The sequence below is a fragment of the Myotis nattereri genome (genome assembly GCF_964212035.1).
Source record: "Myotis nattereri genome assembly, chromosome: 15".
NCBI lineage: Eukaryota > Metazoa > Chordata > Mammalia > Chiroptera > Vespertilionidae > Myotis > Myotis nattereri.
In genome coordinates this window covers 41,976,366-41,998,315 of record NC_138090.1, presented here as the reverse complement: position 1 = coordinate 41,998,315, position 21,950 = coordinate 41,976,366, and the positions used below count along the sequence as shown (strand labels likewise).

The window sequence follows — 21,950 nt, the reverse complement described above, 5'->3', positions numbered from 1 at the left end:
TCAGCTTTGCAGATGGCTGGCCTATGTCACTGAGCAAGTTAAAAATACACTCCCAAGAAGCAAAGTATGTGTGAGTGGGGCTGGGAGGGTTTGTGACTACAAGGCAGTATTTTGACAGATAAGGAAACTGAGGCCCAAGGAGGACAGCAAGCCTGTGGTGGCAACTGGCAGATGGCCCAGCATCCTGCTCACCCTCCTGCCTGATACTGGGCCAGCAACTCCAGGATTGGTACTAGGCCCAGGCTCTCATCAGCTCCTTCCACAGCCCATTAAGTAAGAGTCCCAGAGAGCCTTGATGCCCACCTATGCCCCTTCCAGGGCAGTTTTATTGGTGCCATTTATAAAATACCTTTCCCATAAGCCCCCAAGCCTTTGCCTTTCCCTTTCTGAGAAGGCAGCTGACTGGTCCTGGCCCCATGGCCAACAGCAGCACACTTGGTCTGATCCTGCTGGCACACACGTGACACTCTGGGGGTAGTCCTTGTGCAAGTCCGTGTCCAACTCTGGGGAGAAGGATAAGGTGAAGGGCCAGGTCTGTGTGTGGAAGGTGGGCAGAGCCCTGGCGGCTGTAGAGATGTGTGGGCAAAGTGAGCAGGCCCCATGTGTGCCCCAGCTCTGGTGCCTGGTGTGGCTGAAGCCCAGGGTTGGGGGCGATAAAATCAGAGATCCTGAGAGAAAAGCCCTTAGGCCAAAGAATTGTGTGGAGCAGGCCAGGACAGGAGCCCAGGGGAGACTTCCATGGGGCAGTGTGTGCACACAACCCAGGGTAGGGAACATAATGTGCAGGGGCCTTTGGTGACTGTGTGGCTGACTCCTTCCCTTGGGACCTGCATGCCTGAGGCCCTGGCCTGCTGGAGCTGAAGGAACACACTTGAGGGTCGGGTTAGGGGGAGGGGGTTTGGGAAGGAAACTCAGCTGGAAGTGGTTTAGGCCTCAGAGCCCACATCCTGTCAGAGGAGCTGTCAAGGCGCCAGGCTGTCAGGGGGGCCTGGCCATCTGTCTGTCTGTCTCAGTCAGAGCTGCTGGAGTGACAGTCCCCTAGGGGCAAAGATAGTCTTCATCCTCCCGAGGTGAAGGTGGCCCAGAGGCTAGGAAGTGGGGTCAGTCCTGCCAGATCCAGGATCAGGAGGCCTCGGTTGGGCGCCGTCCCCCATCGTCCTCCATCAGCAGCAGGCGGCGCCGGCCAGCCTCATAGTCAGCCTCGTCCACACTGACCAGCAGGCGGACAGCCTCCCGGCCCACAGCCTCACGCAGGGCCTCAGTTAGGAACACACCCCGCAGGGCCTGCAGCAGGGCACCACTCAGGTAGTCCCCCCAGAAGGCGTCCAGATAGGAGAGCTCTGAGAACTTGATGTCACACACCACGGAGCCCAGGTCTCGGGAGCGCAGCACTGCAGTGGCCTGCCCGAACACATCTAGCTGCCGCGCCAGCGCCTGGGGCCGCCGAGATGCCACACCTTGCTCCAAGGCTGGCCCATGTTCGCAGTACTCTGCTCGCACCCTGAGCCGGATGTCTATGGAGGAAGAGGGACTGGTCAATGAGGGGCTGACACCTAATACACTGCACAGGGGGACGCCACTCCTCCCTCCCTTGAGCCTCCTCTGCAGGCTCCTCCCACTACCCTGTGGGTTGCACTGCACCTGACCCACATCCTTCCCACTTCTGGTAACCACACCCAAGTATGGGTAACACCCTCACACGGCTTCCCTCCTCTGGTCTGGCCTCTTGTACCTCCTGACCTGGTGCCCTCCTCCTCCCCTCATGTGCCCCAGTCCAGCCTCACCACCCTCCTTGCTGCGCTTCCGCCCAATACTGCCAGGCAGGTTCCACCAAGCCCTGCTCTCTGTCAGCAGGGATGCTCTGTCCCCAGTCTTCACAGGACTTGCTCCCTCACTTCCTTCAAGGTCTTTGCTCAAATGTCACCTTCCCAAAGAGGCCTGCCGCAACCATCCCATTTTAAACTTTACAACCACCACCCTGGCCTCCAGCATTCCCAGATCCCCATACCCTGCTCCATTCTTCCCAAGGTGCTTACACCACCATCTTACCTGATTTATGCTTTCTCTCCTGTCATGCTATCACCCATATCCCCACAATGTGAAAAACAGACTTTGGTCTGTTCTGTTCACTTGTATAGCCCCGTGGCCCATAGTAGTTGCTTATATATATTTATGAAGGAATCAACGCATGAATGAACAACTTGCCTTTAGACAACCGGCCTCACCCCTCTCTTGCCTTCAAATAACTGAGATTCATGGGGAGTCAACCACATCCCCTACCCTGCACCTACCAAGCAAGCACCGGACCCAGAAGACTTGAGGCTGGGGCTGGGCTGGTTCTATTGGAACCAGGTACTCTCTTTCCTCAGAGGCTGCTAGGATGGTGGGCTGTAAGCCTGGGGCTGCTGGGGGTCACTTTGCCCCCAGGAGGGGAGAAAATGAAGCCCATCCAGGGCCAACGATAGAGAGGGAAAGACTCCTGAGCTCATCACATGAGGCACTTTTTTTCTGCTTAAGTGAGTTTCTGTCACTTACAACCCTACCCTCATCCGCCCAAATGAAATGGCAGCTCTGTGCAGTGGACAGGACATGGGACTTCTAAGGTTATCCTTATAAATGTGACCCCGGCATACCACCTCCCTTTGGGATTACTGAATTTGCACCTGTGAAATGGGGCTGCTAACAGAACCTCCTCTTCACAAAGAGCACAGGCTGTCCTGAGGACCGGCTATAAACTATAAATAACAGCAGTCATACCACAGCGCACTGACTACCTGCAGGGCCACTCCAAGTGCTAGGCTCCTATGAACTCACTGAATCCACAAACAACACTGTGAGGGAGGCCCTATCCCTCCCCCCCTCCCACCCCCCGCCTCCACACCCACACACTCTAAAGATGAGGAAATGGAGGCAAAAAGAAGTGCACAGATTTGCCCAAAGTCACATGGCCAGGCAGTGGCAGCACATGACAGAGGTTGCTGAGCCTCCCATGTCCCAGAGAGCAGCTTCAGGTCAATAAAGCCGATTCCAATCTAAGCTCTAGCTGTGCGACCTGGGACAAGTCACAACCTCTCTGAGCCCAGGTCCTTGCTCACAACAGAGGGGACAATCTCTGTTGTGAAGGACTGTTAAGAGGATTAAAAGGAACAAATATTATGCCCTAGCCAGTGTGGCTCAGTTGGTTGGAGAATCGTCCTGTTCACCAAAAGGTGGCGAGTTTGATTCCCAGTTAGAGCACATGCCCAGGTTTTGAGTTCAATCCCTCACTGGGGCACATGTGGGAGGCAAACAATCGATGTTTCTCTCTCTCCCACTCTCCCTCCCTCTCTCTCTCTTTCTATCCCTTCCTCTCTAAAAAAAATCAATAAAATCAGCCCTAGCTGGTATGGCTCAGTAGAAAGAGTGTTGGCCTGCAGAATGAAGGGTTCCAGGTTTGATTCCAGTCAAGGGCACATGCCTGGGTTGTGGGCTCAATCCCTAGTGTGGGGCATGCAGGAGGCAGCCTATCAATAATTCTCTCTCATCACTGATGTTTCTATCTCTCTTTCCTTCTCCCTCCCTCTCTGAAATCAATTAAAAAAATTTTTAAAAATCAATAAAATCTTAAGAAAAAAAAAAAAAAGAAACTAGCTGGCAAAGTGCTCAACGGGTGCTCCAAGAATGGCAGCCTGCAACAGCTCCAGTGTGCTGAATGCTTTACCTCTGGGGATCCAGTAGGATTAGCAGGATCAGCCCTGTGGGGCAGGGACCACATTCAACCCAAATGGCAGAGGAGGAAACTGAAGCTCTGGGAAGGGAAGTGTCATATCCCAGACTCTCTTCACCTTTCACAGACAGTGTGAGCAGCAGAGCAGAAAGTAAAAGGCAGGTCCCTGCTCCCCAAGATGTCTTCTCAGCACCACCCATTTCCTCCTACCACGCAAACCCCAAACCCTTCCTCTTTCTGCCTCAAAGGGAACCTCACCCTCTCTGCTCAAGACCCAGGGGAACCTACCTGGCCTCAGCCCCCAGAAGCTCCCATTCAGATCTGGCTCCCTCCATCCTAAGGACCAGAAAAGACCTCTGGGCTCACATCCCTGACTCCTATAAATGTCTGACCATGCCCTCCATCAGTGTGGGCTGGGGAACAAGGGGACTGGGAGAAGCAGCACCTGTCCAAGGCCACACAGGGCTGGCTCAGAGGCAGAGGCACAGAGCCAGGTGGCGGAGTCCGACAGACCTTGCGGTGAGTCCCGGCTCTGCCACTCTCTAGCTGTGGGGCCTTGGGCATGTGCCCTCACCTCTCTGAGCCTCAGGTTTCCCATCTGAAAAACATAAACAAGAATTCTCTGCTACACAGTGGGGTCATGAGGATTAAATGAGACAGCTTGTGAAATGCTTGACCCAGGGCCCACAGCACAGAAGAAACTCAGAAACAGGAACTATGATTTTGACACCCACAGCTAATCCCACAACCACTGCCCATCTCCTTCAATCCCAGCTAAATCTTCCCATCCCTGTTCTCTAGTCACAAGGGAAGTACTCCCAAGCCAAGCCTTACTCACTCACAAAAATGACCTGCCGGCCTCCTCTGACCACAACGGCCCCATTCACCCACCATGTCCTGCCCAGATGAATGCCTCCCAGATCACCTTTCTCCTCAGCACAAATTGCTACTAGACCTGTGGCATAAACTGTCTATTCTCCCATAGCCCACCCCATAACATGAGAGGTGGTGTTTAGAAAGAGGACAGAACCAGAGTGGAGTCATGTGTGTCTCATTCATTCTTTTATTCAACAGCTGTTTACTGAGTACCAGCAACAGGGAAGTGACATGAGCACCCCGCCACAGGAACTGAAAGACATATAACCCCTAGTTAGGGAGCACTTGCCATGGGCCTGACCCTACCCAAGTCTTTTCCCATCTTGGGCCCCCAAGTCCTCACAGCACCTTCAGTATCCCCATTTACAGAGGAGACCACAGTCCAACCTTGAGGAGAGCGCACAGAAGCCGTGCATTATCTGAACTGCTGCTCCATCACTGGCCCTGGATCACAGCACACGTGCAATTTCCTCTTGACTCCTCACCAAAATAATGTAATAATAGGTGACACCTCTATAGTACTTACTGCAGGCTGACACACACTTCACACCTACTGACCCTTTTGATCATCCCTGCAACTGTATAAGGCAGTGCTATTATCCCCTTTTTGCAGATGGGGAAACCAAGGCACAGGGATGAATCACCTGCTCAAGGCCACAAAAACAAGAAGTGGAAAAGCTGGAATTCCAATTGCCTGGCTGCAGAGCCCGAGCTCTTAACTACCCCCGTTTGCGGCCTCTCACAACCATACACAGAAATCTGTAATTAAAAGACATCCTGAGGGTGAAGAGAGAAAATTATAGAGAATGAGGTGTAATTTAGATTGAAATGATCACAGAGGACCTCTCCAGGAAATGACATTAGAAGTGAAATGTGAATGTGGACAAGTAGGTTGAGACAGAAAAACAGGAGGAAAGAAGAGTAGCATTCCCAGAAGAGAGGACAGCACGTGACAATCCAGAGGCAGAAAACAACTTGGGACTTGCACAGACTGAGCCAGTGTGGCTGGATCACGGTGGAGGAGAAGGGCACAAGGGGACAATGGAGGCCCTGGCAGGGAGGAGTCTGGGATCTCCCAGGCTGACCACACCTCTCCGCGATTCAGTGGCCTCCTTTGTGAGACACCCTCACCACAGCACGTGCTCTCTTGGGCCCACTGTGAGGATTACATGGCCGGATACAGGTGAACAGCTGAGGCCAAGTACAGCAGGGTGACAGGGACAGAACCAGGGCACCAGTTGGGGAAGGCTGAAGGTGGCTGGCCCAGAATGGAAGGAGTAGACATGCAGAGAAGTAGATGGGCTGGCTCAGTGTGACAGAAAGGGGTGAGGCAGAAGAGCACCAAGCACACATGTGACCTGGGCCGGGGGGCTGGCTGAGGTTTTTCCTGTGGCCAGGAACACCAAGACTTGGTCAACAGGCCCTCTCTACTTGGACAGTTGTAGGGAAATGCTCCCTGCCCCCAGGACAGAGGGTAGGGGTATGTCTTCCTATAGAAGAGGGCTTTTCCTGTTTCCTACACTCATGTGGGCCCAAGAACTCTCTGATCCTCCAAACCCAAACAACACTGAGGGCAGAGGAAAATGGGAGGGACTTCCTCATGAGGGATCAGTAAAGATATGAGGGACAGGGCCAGGAGAACAAGTGAACAGCCTTGCATGCCAGTCCTTGTGCTAGGTGTGGCTTGGGGCCAGAAATAATTTCACTCAGGTCTTCTCCTGGGAGTTCCTAGTAGGAGGGCTGGGGGCAAAGAGGGCCTGTGCTCCCCTGGTACATAGTGGAGGGAGGCAGCCAGCTCCAATGGAAAGACCCCCGCCCTCCACTGCCACACAGGGCCAGGACCACCCTCCTCTGGACAACAGGACCACTCCTCTCCTCCAGTCTCTTTCCTAAGACAGAGCCAGAGTCTAGGTGCCAAATGTAAAGTTCTTGAATCTTTACTGAATTAATGGATCAAGATAATGAGGAGAAGCTGCCACCAATGTCAGAGAAAGGTTAAGCTCACCTGAGAAGTGAGCTTGAATAAATGAACCAACAAGCCTCTGATCAAGCCTCTCGAGCCCTAACTACCAATTTTTAGGAGATACGTATAGATAACAGAGGAACACATGCAATCAACCCTCCCACAGGATGCAACTGGCAAAATCCCGTCTTTGGAAAAGGCTATGGGACAACTACTTTCAACAAACACAATGCAAGGAACAAAGAGAGAAAAGAGTGGTGGGGGAATACAATAGATTAGGAGAGATTCAGGAGAACCAATACTCATGAGACAACTGGAAATGTGAGTGCTAATTATATATTTGATAATAAAACATTATTGTTAACTTTTAAAAAGAATTCTGGGAGAGAACCAAGATGGCGGCATAGGTAAACACCTATACTTGCTGCCTCTCACAACCACATCAAAATTACAACTAAAAGAACAACTATCATCCAGAGCTGCGGGAAAGCTGGCTGAGTGGAAGTACTACAACTAGAGAGGTAAAGAAGAAAGCGCATTGAGACTGGTAGGAGGTGCAGAGGCACAGAATAGGCTGGCACCTGGGTACGCTGCTTTTTTAATCGGGAGGGAGATACAAGCTCCGGCTTGCTCTGAACTCCAGTGCCAGGCGAGACTCTGGGGGACCCAGACACATATCGGGAGAAACTGGACTGTCTGGCATCTGGGCAGGAACACGGGGGCGGCTTTCTTCCAGACGGAGGTGCTCGCAACAGTCATAGTTCCTTTGCCAGACCTCCCTGACGCAGGGCTGACTGGCAGCCATTGCTGTTTGCTCCACCCTGGAGAGTCCCTGAGAACCTGCCCTACCCAATTTACAACCCCACACAAGCTACGCACAGTGGCTTTTGCAGATGAATGGCCTCTCCTTTCTTAGCCTAAAACCTGTCAAACAAGCTGCAGCTGGGTCAGGGAGCCCCAAAGCTATCAAAAGAAGGCCCAAGCATGAGACGTTTCTTGCAGGAAGGGGACCTCATCAGTGCTGAGGTGAAGGCAGTGTTCTCTGACGGAGCTGTTTCCCTGCACATGAGGAGTCTGAAATACGGAAAGCTAGGTCAGGGTGTTTTGGTCCAGGTTTCCCCCACCCTGGTGAAGCGGCAGAAGACTCATTTCCATGACTTGCCTTGTGGTGCCTCAGTGATTCTGGGTAACAATGGCTTCATCTGGATCTACCCTACACCTGAGCACAAAGAAGAGGATGCAGGGGGCTTTGTTGCAAACCTGGAGCCTATCTCCCTTACCGATCGAGAGGTGATCTCCCAGCTTCGGAACTGTATCGTCTCGCTGGTAACTCAGAGGATGATGCTGTATGATACCAGCATCCTGTATTGCTATGAGGCATCCCTTCCACATCAGATTAAAGACATCTTAAAGCCAGAAATAATGGAAGAAATTGTGATGGAAACGCGTCAGAGACTTTTAGAACAGGAGGGCTAGGCAGAAGTGTCTGAAGGACAGGACTGTGCCTGACAGAGCAGCTCTTGAAAGTGAAGAATCTGAGTTGTAGTTCCGTGTGTGGCTCCGAAACTCATCATGGACCTACATTGGGCTGCCCCCAGCCACAGACCTGCTTTCTTCTGTTCGAAGGCGAAACCTGGGAGAGGTGAACTGCGCTGCTGGCCCCTTGGGCTGCCTGCACATCCCAGCACTTGGCTGGTTTTGTGTCTTTAAAAGTACGCAGTGTTCCAAGTGAACTCCCATCTGGAATAATACAAAGAATCTTTCCTTTTCTACTTAACCATCACTTCACAAAGTACAATGCCTCAAGAAGTTGCCTTTATAGCTTGGCTGTATGGCTCAGTGGTTGAGCATCGACCCATGAAACAAGAGGTCCCTGGTTTGATTCCTGGTCAGGACACATGTCCAGGTTGCAGATTTGATCCTCAGTAGAGGGCATACAGGAGGCAGCCGATCGATGTCTCCCTCCCTCATCAATGTGTCTGTCTCTCCCTCTCTCTAAAATCAATAAAGCAGCAACAACAAAACAAAAAAAAAAGAAGAAGAAGAAGGCCCAAGGCTGGCACCAGCACCAGCCTGCCTTACTTCACACCTGGGCCTCATCTGGGCACTTCCAAACCCCAAACAAAGAGGAGGAATCTGCAGATCTCTCTGTAGCTCCTGCTAGGTGGCCCCAGGCAGGTGGCTAACTTTGCACCTCCTTGGAGATCCAAGAGCCAGTGTACCCAGTGGTCAGTGTGAGACCATACCAGCTTACAACTCTTCACATCCATGAGCAACACACTCCAAGGGGCAGACTCAGTGAGCACCTAAGCCCCACTGAACCAAGTCCTGCCCCATAAGGGTTTCTCCTGCACAGCAGCTCTTCCACTGTAGACAAAGCTGGTCCTCACAGCAAACTGGCCTGGAGGTCAATTCCTCCCAGTGACACCAACAGCAATCAAAGCTCAACTACAACAAGATTGCACACAGCCCACAAAGGGGTGCACCAAGAGTGTCCACTTCAGGTAATGGGGGAGACTGAGCCACTGGGCCCTATTGTGTACTAGGTATTACACAAGGCCACTCTATCAACTCAAGGAGACTTAGCAGCAACCCAATACACAGAAACATACACAAAATGCAGAGACAAAGAAACATGTCACAAATGAAAGAAATGGAAGAAAGCAAACTACTGGATAAAGAGTTCAAAACTACAGTTATAAGGTTATTCAAGAATCTTCTAGAAACCTCCAAGGAACTTAGTGAGACCTTCAAGGATCTTAGTGAGAATGCAAAAAAAAAAAAAAAAAAAAAAAAAGGAAAAGGACCAGTCAGAAATTAAGCATACGCTAATTGAAATAAAGAATAATATACAGAGATTCAACAGTAGACTAGAGGATCCCAAGAATCAAATCAAAGATTTAAAATACAAGGAAGCAAAAAACACCCAACCGGAAGAGCAAAAAGAATCCAAAAATATGAACATAGTGTAAGGAGCCTCTGGGACAACTTCAAGTGTACCAACGTCCAAATTATGGGTGTGCCAGAAGAAGAGAGAGCAAGCAAGATATTGAAAACCTACTTGAGAAATAATGACAGAAAACTTACCCTACCTGGTAAAAGAAATAGACTTACAAGTCCAGGAAGCGCAGAGAACCCCAAACAAGAGGAATCTAGAGAGGACCACACCAAGACACATCATAATTAAAATGCCAAGGGCAAAAGAAAAAGAGAGAATCTTAAAAGCAGCAAGAGAAAAACAGTTAGTTACCTACAAGGGAGTACCCATATGACTGTCAGCTGATTTCTCAACAGAAAGTATGCAGGCCAGAAGGGAGTGGCAAGAAATATTCAAAGTGATGAATAGCAAGAACCTACAACCAAGATTACTCTAACCAGCAAAGCTCTAATTTAGAATTGAAAGTCAGATAAAGAGCTTCACAGACAAGAAAAAGCTAAAGGAGTTCATCACCACCAAACCAGTATTATATGAAATGCTGAAGGGTATTCTTTAAGAAGAGGAAGAAGAAAAAGGTAAAGATAAAAAATTATGAACAACAAAGTGACAACAAATATTTATCAACAAGTGAACCTAAAAATCAAATGAATAAAAAATCTGATGAACAGAATAAACTGATGAATGTAATAGAATCAAGGGCATGGAAATGGAGTGGACTGACAATTCTTGGGGTGAAGGAAGTGTGGGGGGGGATGTGGGAAGAGATTGGACAAAGATGGACATGGACAGTGGGATGGTGAGGGCCTGGGGTGCAGTGAGAACCGGGTGGAGGGGAACTATGGGGAGGGGGGGCGGAAGAGGAACATTTGTAATCATCTGAATAAAGATTAAAATAAAAAAGAATTTGGACCTTTTAGAGATACACAGTGAAAAATCTACAGATGAAATAGCAGGGCACCTGAAACTAACTCCCAAACAATATGGCTGATGAAATGAGATCAGCCACAAGTTGACAACTGCTGAAACTGGGTGATAAAAGATGGGGTTCATTACACTAGTCTGCTTCTCGATCTCCTCCACAGAAAGCCGTGAAGGAGCGCTAGCCGCAGTTGGGCTCAATAGCTAGAGCTTCGGCCCACGACTGAAGGGTCCCAGGTTCAATTCCAGTCAAGGGCATGTACCTCAGCTCAGGTGCAGGTTACCAATCAATGTGTCTCTCACAACAATGTTTCTCTCTCTCTGACTCTCCCCTCCCTTCCAGCTCTCTAAAAATCAATGGAAAAATGTCCTCAGGTGAGAATTAACACACAACAACCAAAAAAGGACTGAATGAAAAGCAAAGTACAGCCTATCATTCAAATCCTCTAATTGCTTTCTACCATTTAAAAAACTGCAAAACCATGGCCCATGGCTCACAGGCTCTGCCCTCACCTCCTAGCAGCCTTCCCTCGCTCCCTCCACCCCAGCCTTGTCAGATTCCCTGCCACCCTTTCACCAATACTGGCATACTCCCTCTTGGGCCTGGGGTCCTGCTGGAACCCATCTGGAACATTCTACCCCAACCATCCACATGTTCTTCTGAGAGGCCTTCTTAGACCACCCTATCTAGAAAATATGTCTAGAACTGTGTTTTCCATCACTCTACCCCCTTGCCCTGTTTTGTTTCTCTTCTCACCTGACATCTGACATCTGTCTCTTGGCTTTCTCCTCCTACCAGAACTCAAGCTACTAGAAGGCAAGAGCCTCCTGTCCCTGCTGCGCCTAGCATGACTGTTCTATAAATACGTATGGAATTACCAAATGAAAAACCCCAAGTTTCGACCCAGCCTCACCACTGCCACTCTGCACAATGGGGGCCATGACCCCTATACCTCAACACTGTCCAGAAAATTCAGTCAGGTGGATAGCATGCCCAGCTAAGTGCCCAGTGACCGCCCTGAGAGGATATGAAAACTCAAGAGGTCCTGTGTCTAAGCCCTCACCCAACCCCCATGTGCTCTCTTCCTTACACTCTATGGCCCTTGCGAGTTTAGTCTGGTTCTACCCCTCAGTGGAGGGAAGCTAACAGGGGGCCAACCCCCACAGCTGTCACAAGTGAGAAGGGGGCAAGAACAGCAGGATCCTTCCGCACTCAGGTCTGGAGGGGCCTCCTTTTACCCTAGGGACTGGGTCTCATTAAAGGTAAGCCACTGCTGCTTTCAGCAGGGCCCTACTAGGGAGCACCTCAATCAGCCCCACCCTGCCTGATGAGTCAGCAGTCAGACCTGTTTACCCATCCCCCCTATCATTGCCAGCCACACCCCATGAACCACCTCCCTGCCCTCAAGAAAGAGACCTGATGCCTCTACTGGCAAAACCCCTCCCAGGCTCAGCTTGGCTTGCTCCCTAGGCAGGAGTGACTCCCTGGGCAGCCCAGCCAGCCTGGTGGGGTAATTAGCCCTGACTGGGGGGAGAGTCACAACCTGGCAGCCACCCTTCAAGCTGGTGTCTGAGGACACAGGCTAGCTCTGTGTCCTGCCCAGCACAGGTATCTGCAGTCTCATCTATGGGGGAGAGAAGGGGGCGGGCACTGGGAAGTGGCAGGCATGGCTGCTCTGAGTCCTGGAGGAGGTGCTGCAGCATGGTCAGAGGAAGCATCCTAGGCTGAGGTGTTCTGGGGAATGCAGAGCTGCTTCAACCTCAAACCTTCCCACCTATAATTCTGCCACCCTCCCACCCCTGCCTGAGCATCTTACCACCTGATCCTGTGCCCACAGGCTTGCCCAACTCAGAGATGTGAGTGGGGAGGGGGAGTGAGAGAGTGCCCACCAAGGCCTGTGTCCTTCCTTCAAGACAGGTGGATTTTCTCCAGGGTAAGGTTTGAGCATGAGTCTCCAGAGCAGAGTCCTCCCAACACATCTAACCCAACCTGTCTGCAGGTTCAGTCAGCTCTACATTTATTTCCTAACTAGAGGCCCAGTGCACAAAATTTGTGCACATGTAGCATCCCTAGCGGCTGCCTGCTGCTGGCTGGAGGCCTCCCTTCCTGTGGTTGGCTGGCCGGCCCAACCCCCTGGTCAAACTCCTGGTCGAGGGGATGATTTGCATATTAGGCTTTTATTATATACGATTAGTCCATCCCCTTCTCACCCTCTCCAATGTGACCAACACAGATCAGACCGCTCCTTCTTGCTGGACTGGGCAGCCTTGTCACTCATTTCCCTGCTCCCACTTTTATTTAACAAACACCTAACAGGGCATGTACCATGTGCCTGGAGTTGTTCTAAGTACTTTACAAATCCTAACGCATTTATTAACTGTTTTTCCAGATGGAGTCAGCATTCCTTTCAAAACAGGTATCAGATTACCTCACCCCCTGCTCAAATCCCTTGATAGCACTTGCTGCAAGGAATAAAAGCCAAACTCCCACTGACTTGGAGGCCTGTGGGCTGCTCCACCCCATCCCCACCCCCTCTTTGAGGGGCTTATTGTCTAAAGTGAACTTCAGTTTCACTGGTCTGTCACTCTACTAAAAAGGTCACCTCCACTAAGGCAGGGACCTCCCTGCTCTTCCTGCCCCAAGCACATGCCACAGTGACAGTGAGAAAAAGAGTACATAGCAAGGGCCCAGGACAGATGCTGTTCCAAGTATATTACAAGTGTTAACTCATTTTCTCTCTCAACAATCCTAGTTGAAAGGTACCATTAACAGCCTCCTTTTACAGATTGTGGAAACTGAGGCACAGAGGGGTTCAGTCACCTGCCCAAGATCAGATAGCCTATTTAACTGCTAAGGCCAGGAGGTAAATCAAGCAGCTTGTCACAGGGTCCTCTTTTCGCCCCTATATCACTCCACCGTTGCAGAAGAAATGATTGTTGAATAAATATACACTTGCAAATCTTAGCTGAATAAATGAAACTGGTGGCAGTGGATTATCAGGGAAGGCTTCCTAGCACAGGGTGTGATCCTTTAACTATGGGCAGAATGTACATAAGCAAGATGAACAGAAGAATATTCCACTGCTAAACAGAGAGACAAGAACCCCTGCTTCCTGCTGGGTGTCACTAGGTATGCCACACCTCAGACAAGTACCCATTCCTCCTGTCCTCTGGCTCAGCAGCCTGCCACAGACACTGTACATGCGTTCCTCAAGGCCCACAGACACCTACCACAGGTCACTTTGCCTTCTGAGGTGGGTTTGGCCTGTTCCTGCTGCTGCTGGGGGGCGGCTGGGCCCCCTCTCCGCCGCCTTCTGGCACCACCACTGGGCCGGCCCCGACTCCGCCGCTGCCGCTTGGTCGGGGGGGAGCCTGAGAAAAAAGGGATGGTTGAGCCCTGGTGTTCTCAGTGGTTAGAGTATCGGTCTGCACACCAGAAGGTCGTGGGTTTGATTTCCAGTCAAGAGTGTGTACCTGGGTTGCAGGTTCAATCCCTATCCCCGGTTGGGATGCATGGGGCATGTGTGGGAGGCAACCAATCGATGTGTCTCTCTCACATCTATGCTTCCTTTCTTCTCTCTTCTTCTCTTCCCTCCCTTCCTCTCTCTCTGAAAAAAATCAATGGAAAAAATATCCTCACTCGAGTGAGGATTAAAAGAAGAAAAAAAAGAGCCCTGCTCAGTGTGGCTCAGTGGTTGAATGTCGACTCATGAGCCAGGAGGTTGAGGTTTGATTTCCAGTCAGGGCACATGCCAGGGTGCTGGCTGAATCCCTGGTAGGGGGTGTGTGGGAGGCAGCCGATCAATGATTCTCTCTTATCATTGATGTTTCTATTCCTCCCCCTTCCTTTGGTTAAAATCAATTTTAAAAAAAGAGAAAAATGAAGTGGTTGAGAACAAGATGATAGAGTGCCAAGGCAGATGCCTGGGGAAGAGCTCGAGGCTGCTCTCTGCCATGAGACCCTGGGTGAGCACCTCTGCCTCAGAGGCCCTGTCCATAAGATGGGGAGTAAGTACAACCTAGTATCATCTAGAAGGGCAGACAAACACACCCCCCCACCCAGCAACCCCCCCTCCCAGGTGTGACCATACAGAATATCCTGCACTGTCACACCAGGACCAGTATGGCAACAGCCATAAGGCATTGTTTATAGCTGTTAACTGCATACACTTGAAAATAATGTAAATGTGTAGCAAAAAGAATACAGAGTAATTTCCAGTATAGACTGTTTAGTGAAGTAAACCAAGATGCAAAAGAGGTGGCTACAGCTTGCTATACTTCACATAAGAAAGGAGGTGAAACATAAATATATTTGCTAGTCTTATAAGGTGAAACACTAAGGATATACCAGAAATGAATAAAACTGATCACCTATTTACTGGAGTGGGGGAACAAGAGGAAAAGTGATACTTCTAAGAACATGCTTTTTTACATACTTTATAGTTTGTTCTTTTTTGTTTTTTAAATGTTTTTATTGATTATAGAGAGAGAGGAAGAGAGATAGAGCAGTGGTTCTCAACCTTCCTAATGCCGCGACCCTTTAATACAGTTCCTCACGTTGTGGTGACCTGCAATTTCATTGTTACAAATTTAACATAATTAAAGCATAGTGATTAATCACAAAAACAATATGTAATTATATATGTGTTTTCCAATGGTCTTAGGCGACCTCTGTTAAAGGGTCGTTCGACCCCCAAAGTGGTCACGACCCACAGGTTGAGAACCGCTGTAGAGAGAGAGAGAGATAGACAGAAATAGAAACATCAATGAGAGAGACATTGATTGGCTACCTCCTGCACGCCTTCCACTGGGGATCAAGCCCAAAACCCAGACATGGGTCCTGACCAGGAATCAAACCGAGGACCTCTTGGTTCATGGGTCAACACTCAACCACTGAGCCACACCGGCCAGGCTACATACTTTAGTTTTGACATAGACCAGTTGTAGTTCAGTGGATAAGTGTTGACCTATGAATCAGGAGATCACGGTTTGATTCTGGATTGTAGGTTTGGTCCCTAGTAGGGGGCATACAGGAGGTTGCCTATCAATGGTTCACTCTCATCATTGATGTTTCTATGTCTGAAATCAATAAAATAAGTATTATTTTTTAAAAAATTTTAAAGATGAGCCCTAACCGGTTTGGCTCAGTGGATAGAGCGTCAGCCTGCGGACTGAATGGTCCCAGGTTCGATTATGGCCAAGGGCATGTACCTTGGTTGCGGGCACATCCCCAGTAGGGAGTGTGCAGGAGGCAGCTGATCGATGTTTCTCTCTCATCGATGTTTCTAACTCTCTATCCCTCTCCCTTCCTCTCTGTAAAAAAATCAATAAAATATATTTAAAAAAAAAAATTTTTAAAGATGAAAGAAACAAACCATGCCCTGGCTGGCATGGGTCAGTGGTTAGAGTGTTGGCCTACAATCCGAAGGGTCACAGGTTCTATTCTGGTCAAGGGCACATACCTGACTTGCAGGTTCCCAGTGCCAGTTGGGGCAATCAATTGATGTAGCTCTCTCACATCCATGTTTCTCTCTCTCTCCCCTCCCTTCCACTTTCTCTAAAATCAATGGGGAAAATATCCTCCAGGGAGGGAGGGAGGGAAAGAAACCATAAAATTAAACACAAACAGAAACAAATAAACCTAACTATGTATATAATTGGTAACATAAACAGGTGGAAAAAGAATTATTTCAAGTTATTTGGAAGAACATTCTGAGTACAAATTCTCAGTTGGATATACTCCTAAGGACCAGGACCACAAATACGTGGTTTCCTTCAAAGAGTCAGCAGTGGTATTAACATTGTAATTTTGAAGCTATTTTTTGAAAAATATATTTATTGATTTTTTACAGAGAGGAAGTGAGAAGGATAGAGAGTTAGAAGCATCGATGAGAAAGAAACATTGATCAGTTGCCTCCTGCACACCCCCTACTGGGGATGTGCCCACAACCAAGGTACATGCCCTTGTCTAGAATCGAACCTGGAACCCTTCAGTCCGCAGGCTGACGCTCTATCCACTGAGCCAAACCGGTTAGGGCTGAAGCTATTTTTTAATTGTTGTAAAATAAAGCAAATAAATCCCTATCTCAATGTTATTAAGGACCAAGATTTTCAATATAAGAAAAAAAAATCCTTGTATGTTAATTTTGAATTAAAAATACTAATATGAACTTTTCAAAAGGACAGTTTCTAAATCTATTCACTGAAAGAACCTAGAAATTATACACACACTCAGCACCCAGATCTTGGTCTCTAAATACCACTGCCTCTGAAAGAAACCAGGCTTCTGACAGAAGTTGATTCCAGGGCTGGGGAAGGAAAAGTACAGGTGAGTGCCACATTTTGCAATGACACAAAGCAGGAAGTGCCCAGTGCATGATGCAGACTCATCAGAAAGACACAGGAGCTAGCCAATTTGTATACAAAGAAGAATGACTAATTGATTATAACACAGTAAATAAATAAGAATGCGTGAGTCCATAGTGATACTCTCCACCAAAAAGGGAGGGCAGAATTGGAAAGAAAAATTCCTCTTGAAAAAATACCAGCTAATAGGTGTAGAAAAACGGAATAATTAGAAAATCACCATTTTCGTAACACCAATGTCATAACTGGTTCAGGCAGGTATCACCATTGGATGCTGTCACAGAATAGGATGTGTCCAAGTGTCATCCCATAGATTGTTTATTAACCATAAAGGGGGTGGAGGAATGTCACTTTGCAAAGGATAAATACAATAGACACTACCTTCACCAAGTGATCAAACTTGCCCCTCATAACAGAAAAACCAGACCTTCTGCCTCCTGATGTGCTCCAATTCAAATCACACCGCATCAACCAAGAAGCATTCCTGCCACAAATGTGGAACCTGAATCGAATCAAGCCTCCAAGACCCAATTCCCACTTCACAGGAAATATCGAGGGCAAAGGGACAAGTTAAATAATACCATTAGGAAATTATTAGACACTTTCGAAATAATCGGGATATTCTACAAAACAACGGGCCTGGTAGGGTCAGGAAGTCAATGCCATGGGAAAAAAAGAAAAAGGTGTGGGTTGGGGAGGAGTTTCATTTTAGTAAGAGCTTAAGGAGAGGTAATAACTGAATTCATAACAACTCATCTATGAGTCGATCCTAAAAATGGAGACAATCATACAGGGACATGAAAATGGACCATTCGAATATCAAAATTAGTGTGTACTTTCTTAGGTATGGCAATGGTCTTGAAATGCTAGGGGAGAATCTTCTTATTCTCAGGAGAGGGCTGGTGATTTAGGGGTAAAGTGTCCTGATGCCTGGAATTTACTTTCAAAGAGTTCAACAACAACCACCTAAGAACAGAACTATGTATAAACTCATGTAAAACCGGGGTAGGGAACATTTTTTTCTACCACCAGCCATCTGAATATTAATAACATCATTTGTGGGCCATACAAAATTATCAACTTCAAAATTAGCCTGCTATATTTGGTCAAACATTTCATTAACTCACCCCTAATGCCTTGGCAGGGACAGACCAAATGCTTTTGTAAGCCTTATATGGCCCCCACCCCTGATATAAAGCAAAAGCAGCACAATGAGTCTAAAATGACTGAATCTATGAGCATTTTCACTGTACTAATCTTTTAATTTCTCTGTATGTTTGAATAATAAAAAAATGGGTCCTGGCCAGGTAGCTCAGCTGGTTAGAGCATCATCCTGATATATGCCAGTTGTAGGTTCTATCCCCAGGGTCAGGACACATACAAGAAGCAACCAATGGCCCTAGACAGTTTGGCTCAGTGGATAGAGGGTTGGCCTGCGGACTGAAGCGTCCCAGGTTCGATTCCGGTCAAGGTTGTGAGTTCAATCCCCAATGTGGGACGTGCAGGAGGCAGCTGATCAATGATTCTCTCTCATCGTTGGTGTTTCTATCTTTCTCTCCCTCTCCCTTTCTCTCTGAAATCAATAAAAATATATTTTAAAAAAAAAGAAAAAAGAAGCAACCAATGAATGCATAAATAAGTGGGACAACAAATCTCTCTCTCAATCAATAAAATAAAAATAAAAAATGGGGAAATTGGGATTAATCGGCACAATTAAAAGATACCAGAGTTACTCAACATGAACCTCAGAAACATGTCCAGCAAAGACACTCATGTGAATAATGAACCCATGAAGTGATGCTATTTAGATGAAATACAAAACCACAAGAAACAACTCCATTTGTTGCTTCTAGACATGTGCTTTTGTACGAATAGCAAACACACAAAGCAAAAATGAATCATTGTGCTGCTTGGGCCCCTTCCTTGATGGAGGAGATTCATCAGGGTTCAGAAGGGAGAGAGGGAAACTGCCCTCACACCCACCCAGCTGAGCTCACCTGTCTCCCACTGGCCCTGCTGAGCATCTGAAGAACTGCTTGACTGCCGACGGCGACGGCAGCTGCCCTCTGTCCTCTTTGTAGAAGAGCTGGAGGTGCCATAGCTGTAGCGTTCTGGAGACACTGGGGGAGAGAAAAATGGAAAGAAGTATTCATAGCCTCTGGCCCCTCCCTGGCCCAGCCTCCCAATTCCCACCCCCTGAGATGAACACCTGCCCCATAGGGTTCCTGAGTTCCCCAGAGGTCAGAGTCCAGGCACCCATTCCCTCTCCAACACCTCCGCCCAGTTGTTGCTGGCTGCCTCCTGACATAGAGGAGGACTCAGCCAGAGTTATTCTGTAAACTGAGTCATTATAAGGATCCCTGCAATGTTGCCCACCATGAACTGCGCGCGTGCGCGCGCACACACACACCCGCTCTTCCTGCAGCCACATGGAGCAAGCAGGCCTTTTCGGTTTCCCCAAATCTTCTCTTCCAGAGCCTGACCGTCATCAACGTATTTCTCCAAATGTGCTGTCAGTTCTTCCTTAGTGCTGCCCTTCTCCTGGTTATCCAAATCCCTGGGCTTATTCTGGTGAGCGGAGCCTCACAATCCCCCTCCCTAGACTAGCCCCTACACCTCGCCAAGCAATCCTGCCAAGGCCTCAACAGCCTTGGCCTATGCATGCATGGGGCTCTTGTGCCTTACTCCCTCCAGCTTCTGGCCTTCTTAAGACTGCTGTCCTTCACAAGGATTAAGGACATCAACTCTGGGCACAAACCAGCTTAGTGTGAATCCTAGCTCTTGCTTTCTAGCTGTGTTATCTGCAAGGCCCTGCCCTTTCTTTGGTCCCCTCTGCCACACTGGCCTCTGAGGATGCCAAATTCATTCCTGCCTCAGGGCTTGCACAGGGCCAGCAGTGCAGCCTCAGTTCAGATGTCACCTTCCCAGAAAGGTCTTGACTGGTTATCCAATCTAAGGGGGCCTCCCTTTACTTGGAAGAACTCCTTACTCTCTCTATACCACTACTTTGCTTTAGTCTTTCTATAACCATATATGAAAATAAGTCATTTAGCTGTTTCAGGATCTGATTACCCCAATAAATGTAAGCCTCATGTAAGTACTTAGTCAGTCCCATCACCTTAAATCTCCTGTGCCCAGCACACAGGACTCAGTTCTTCCATGTGAACAAGCTGCTTAACTTCTCTGAACCTGTTGTTTTCCTGCACTGAGACAATAAGTGCTTCCTCAGTGGACTGCCAGGAGGATATAAAGGGATAGTTCATATGAAGGGCTTACTGTGTCTGGCATGAAACAAGCCTCCATAAAGTGGCCACAAACATCATTATTGACATGGCCAAATTCCACAAGCTCGCCCCTCCCTCTTGTGCTTCCCGGGGAGGAGGGGGAGTGGAACGGGGCACAGGCTGTCGGGTATGACCCTGTCCATATCAGGCATCCCGGGGGCCCAGGTGCAGAGCGAGGGCCTCGCCCCATCGGAAGTCTATCGCCCTCCCGTTCAACCTTACCTGGCCGGCGCCGCCTGCGCGCCAGGTGCGGCAGCAAGTCCTGCCGGGCCAGCACTCGGAGGAGTTGCCCCAGGAGCCGCAGGTCGCTCTCGTCGCACTGCCCGCGGCGCTCCAGCTCCAGCAGCAGCTCCGGGCCGCTGCGGGTGTGGGACAGGCCGCCGGCCGCCCCGGGGGCCTCGTCCAGCAGGAAAGCCAGCAGGTCCAGTTCGCACTCGGTCAGCTGCCCGCCCACCACCTCGAACATACGATGAAGCGACAGCATCCCGTAGTAGTCCAGGCACTCGTCCTCCTCCCAGCTCGGGGCAGGGGTCGACCCAGACAGCGCCATACCCGGGGGAGGGGGGTCGGAACCAGCTCGAACCAGGGCCTAGAACCCACTCGGCGGGGAGGGGGCAGTGGTCAGCGACGTGCGGCCCCCGGCCCTCGACCCGCGGGGCAGATCTACCCTCACACCCTAGCCGGCTCGGCCTCCCTCTTCCCCCGGAAGCGAATGGTATCGTCCGAGTCCCCTAATAAGAGGTCGAAACGTCAGCCCTCACTCGACCTCCGACCGGTCAGGCCTGCAGAGCCCGAACGCCCCTCCCGAGGTGGTATGTTCCGAACCAGCCTCCGGAACCGACCAAGTGATTCGGTCCGAACGAGCCTGGGGGGCCCACCCCGGGGCACCCTACCGACTGCCCTTTGACCCTGGGTAGTTCTGCCCGGACGCGCCCTGGGCTCCGTCCAGCGGTCCTGTCCGACCAGCCCCACGGCTCCACCCCGGTGGTGCCGTCCGAAAGTGACCCTCTGGCCCCCACAAGCGCGGCTGACTACAGCAGCGCTTCGCCCCACATAGGTGGTGCTGTCCAAATCCTACCCCCTCGCCCTGCTGGGACGGTACTGCGCTCTCCCCAGCACCCAGGTGGTTCCCTCTACCCGCCACCAGTCGCCCTTCGGCCGCCCTGGGTCCTCACCGGAATCTGGCGTCTGCTGACTCCTGGGCGACGGCGGCAGCCACTTGTTTTGGATCTTTCTGGCACCTTCTCTATTATTACGCCTGCGTCACCTCGCCCCTCCTCCTTCCTCCAACTCGCGCAGGTGCGACCGCCACGCCCCTTACGCGCAAGCGCAGAGTGTGGTTCCCAAGCCCCGCCCCCAGGGCCCGCCCCCAGCCGCAGTGGCCGCGCCGGCCAGTCTGCGCCTGCGCTGAGCCCGAGGAGTTCCGCGTTTGGGCTGCAGTTGGTACAGGGTTGCTAGGTTGCTTCTGCTAGTCAGTGACTTGAACCGGCGGGCCCTTGTTGCCCCACGCCATTACTCATCTCCTGGACTACAACAGCCCCTCCTAATCACAGTTTAGACACCCACAGTACCACTGCCCATAGCAAAAGACCACAGTCACCGCCGACCTTCCTGTCTTAGTGCCCAAGCCCTTATGATCAAGACTTGGGCTCTATCCAACAGAACCCCAACACCCACCTATAAGTTCCTTCCCCTGATCAGGGCAAGGACTCCTCCATCTCATGGTAGGACCCAATACTTCCTTCCTGATTGCAATAGGCCTCTCCATCCCAGCTGTGCACTTCCTGCCGGCATCCACCACGAACCCCGACGAACCCCGCTGCCTCTTTTTTTTTTTTTAATTATATTTTATTGATTTTTTTACAGAGAGGAAGAGAGAGAGATAGAGAGTCAGAAACA

The 21,950-nt window shown here is 49.8% G+C and overlaps 2 protein-coding genes across 2 annotated transcripts; one reads left to right on the top strand and one right to left on the bottom strand.

Annotated features, from left to right (window-relative positions):
- Positions 1-294: 294 nt before the first annotated feature.
- DEDD2 (death effector domain containing 2) lies at positions 295-21,319 on the bottom strand. Its single transcript, XM_081108041.1, has 5 exons — positions 21,227-21,319; positions 20,274-20,640; positions 18,765-18,887; positions 13,633-13,773; positions 295-1,514 (listed from the first exon to the last, which is right to left on the bottom strand). Exons 2-5 carry the CDS (start codon positions 20,599-20,601, stop codon positions 1,123-1,125), a joined length of 984 nt encoding a protein of 327 aa, XP_080964167.1. The 5' UTR covers positions 20,602-20,640; positions 21,227-21,319; the 3' UTR covers positions 295-1,122.
- Positions 7,530-8,021, top strand: LOC308531169 (exosome complex component RRP4-like; the record flags this gene model as incomplete). The annotated part of the gene is made up of 1 exon (XM_081108042.1): positions 7,530-8,021. One exon carries the CDS (start codon positions 7,530-7,532, stop codon positions 8,019-8,021), a length of 492 nt encoding a protein of 163 aa, XP_080964168.1.
- Positions 21,320-21,950: the final 631 nt, after the last annotated feature.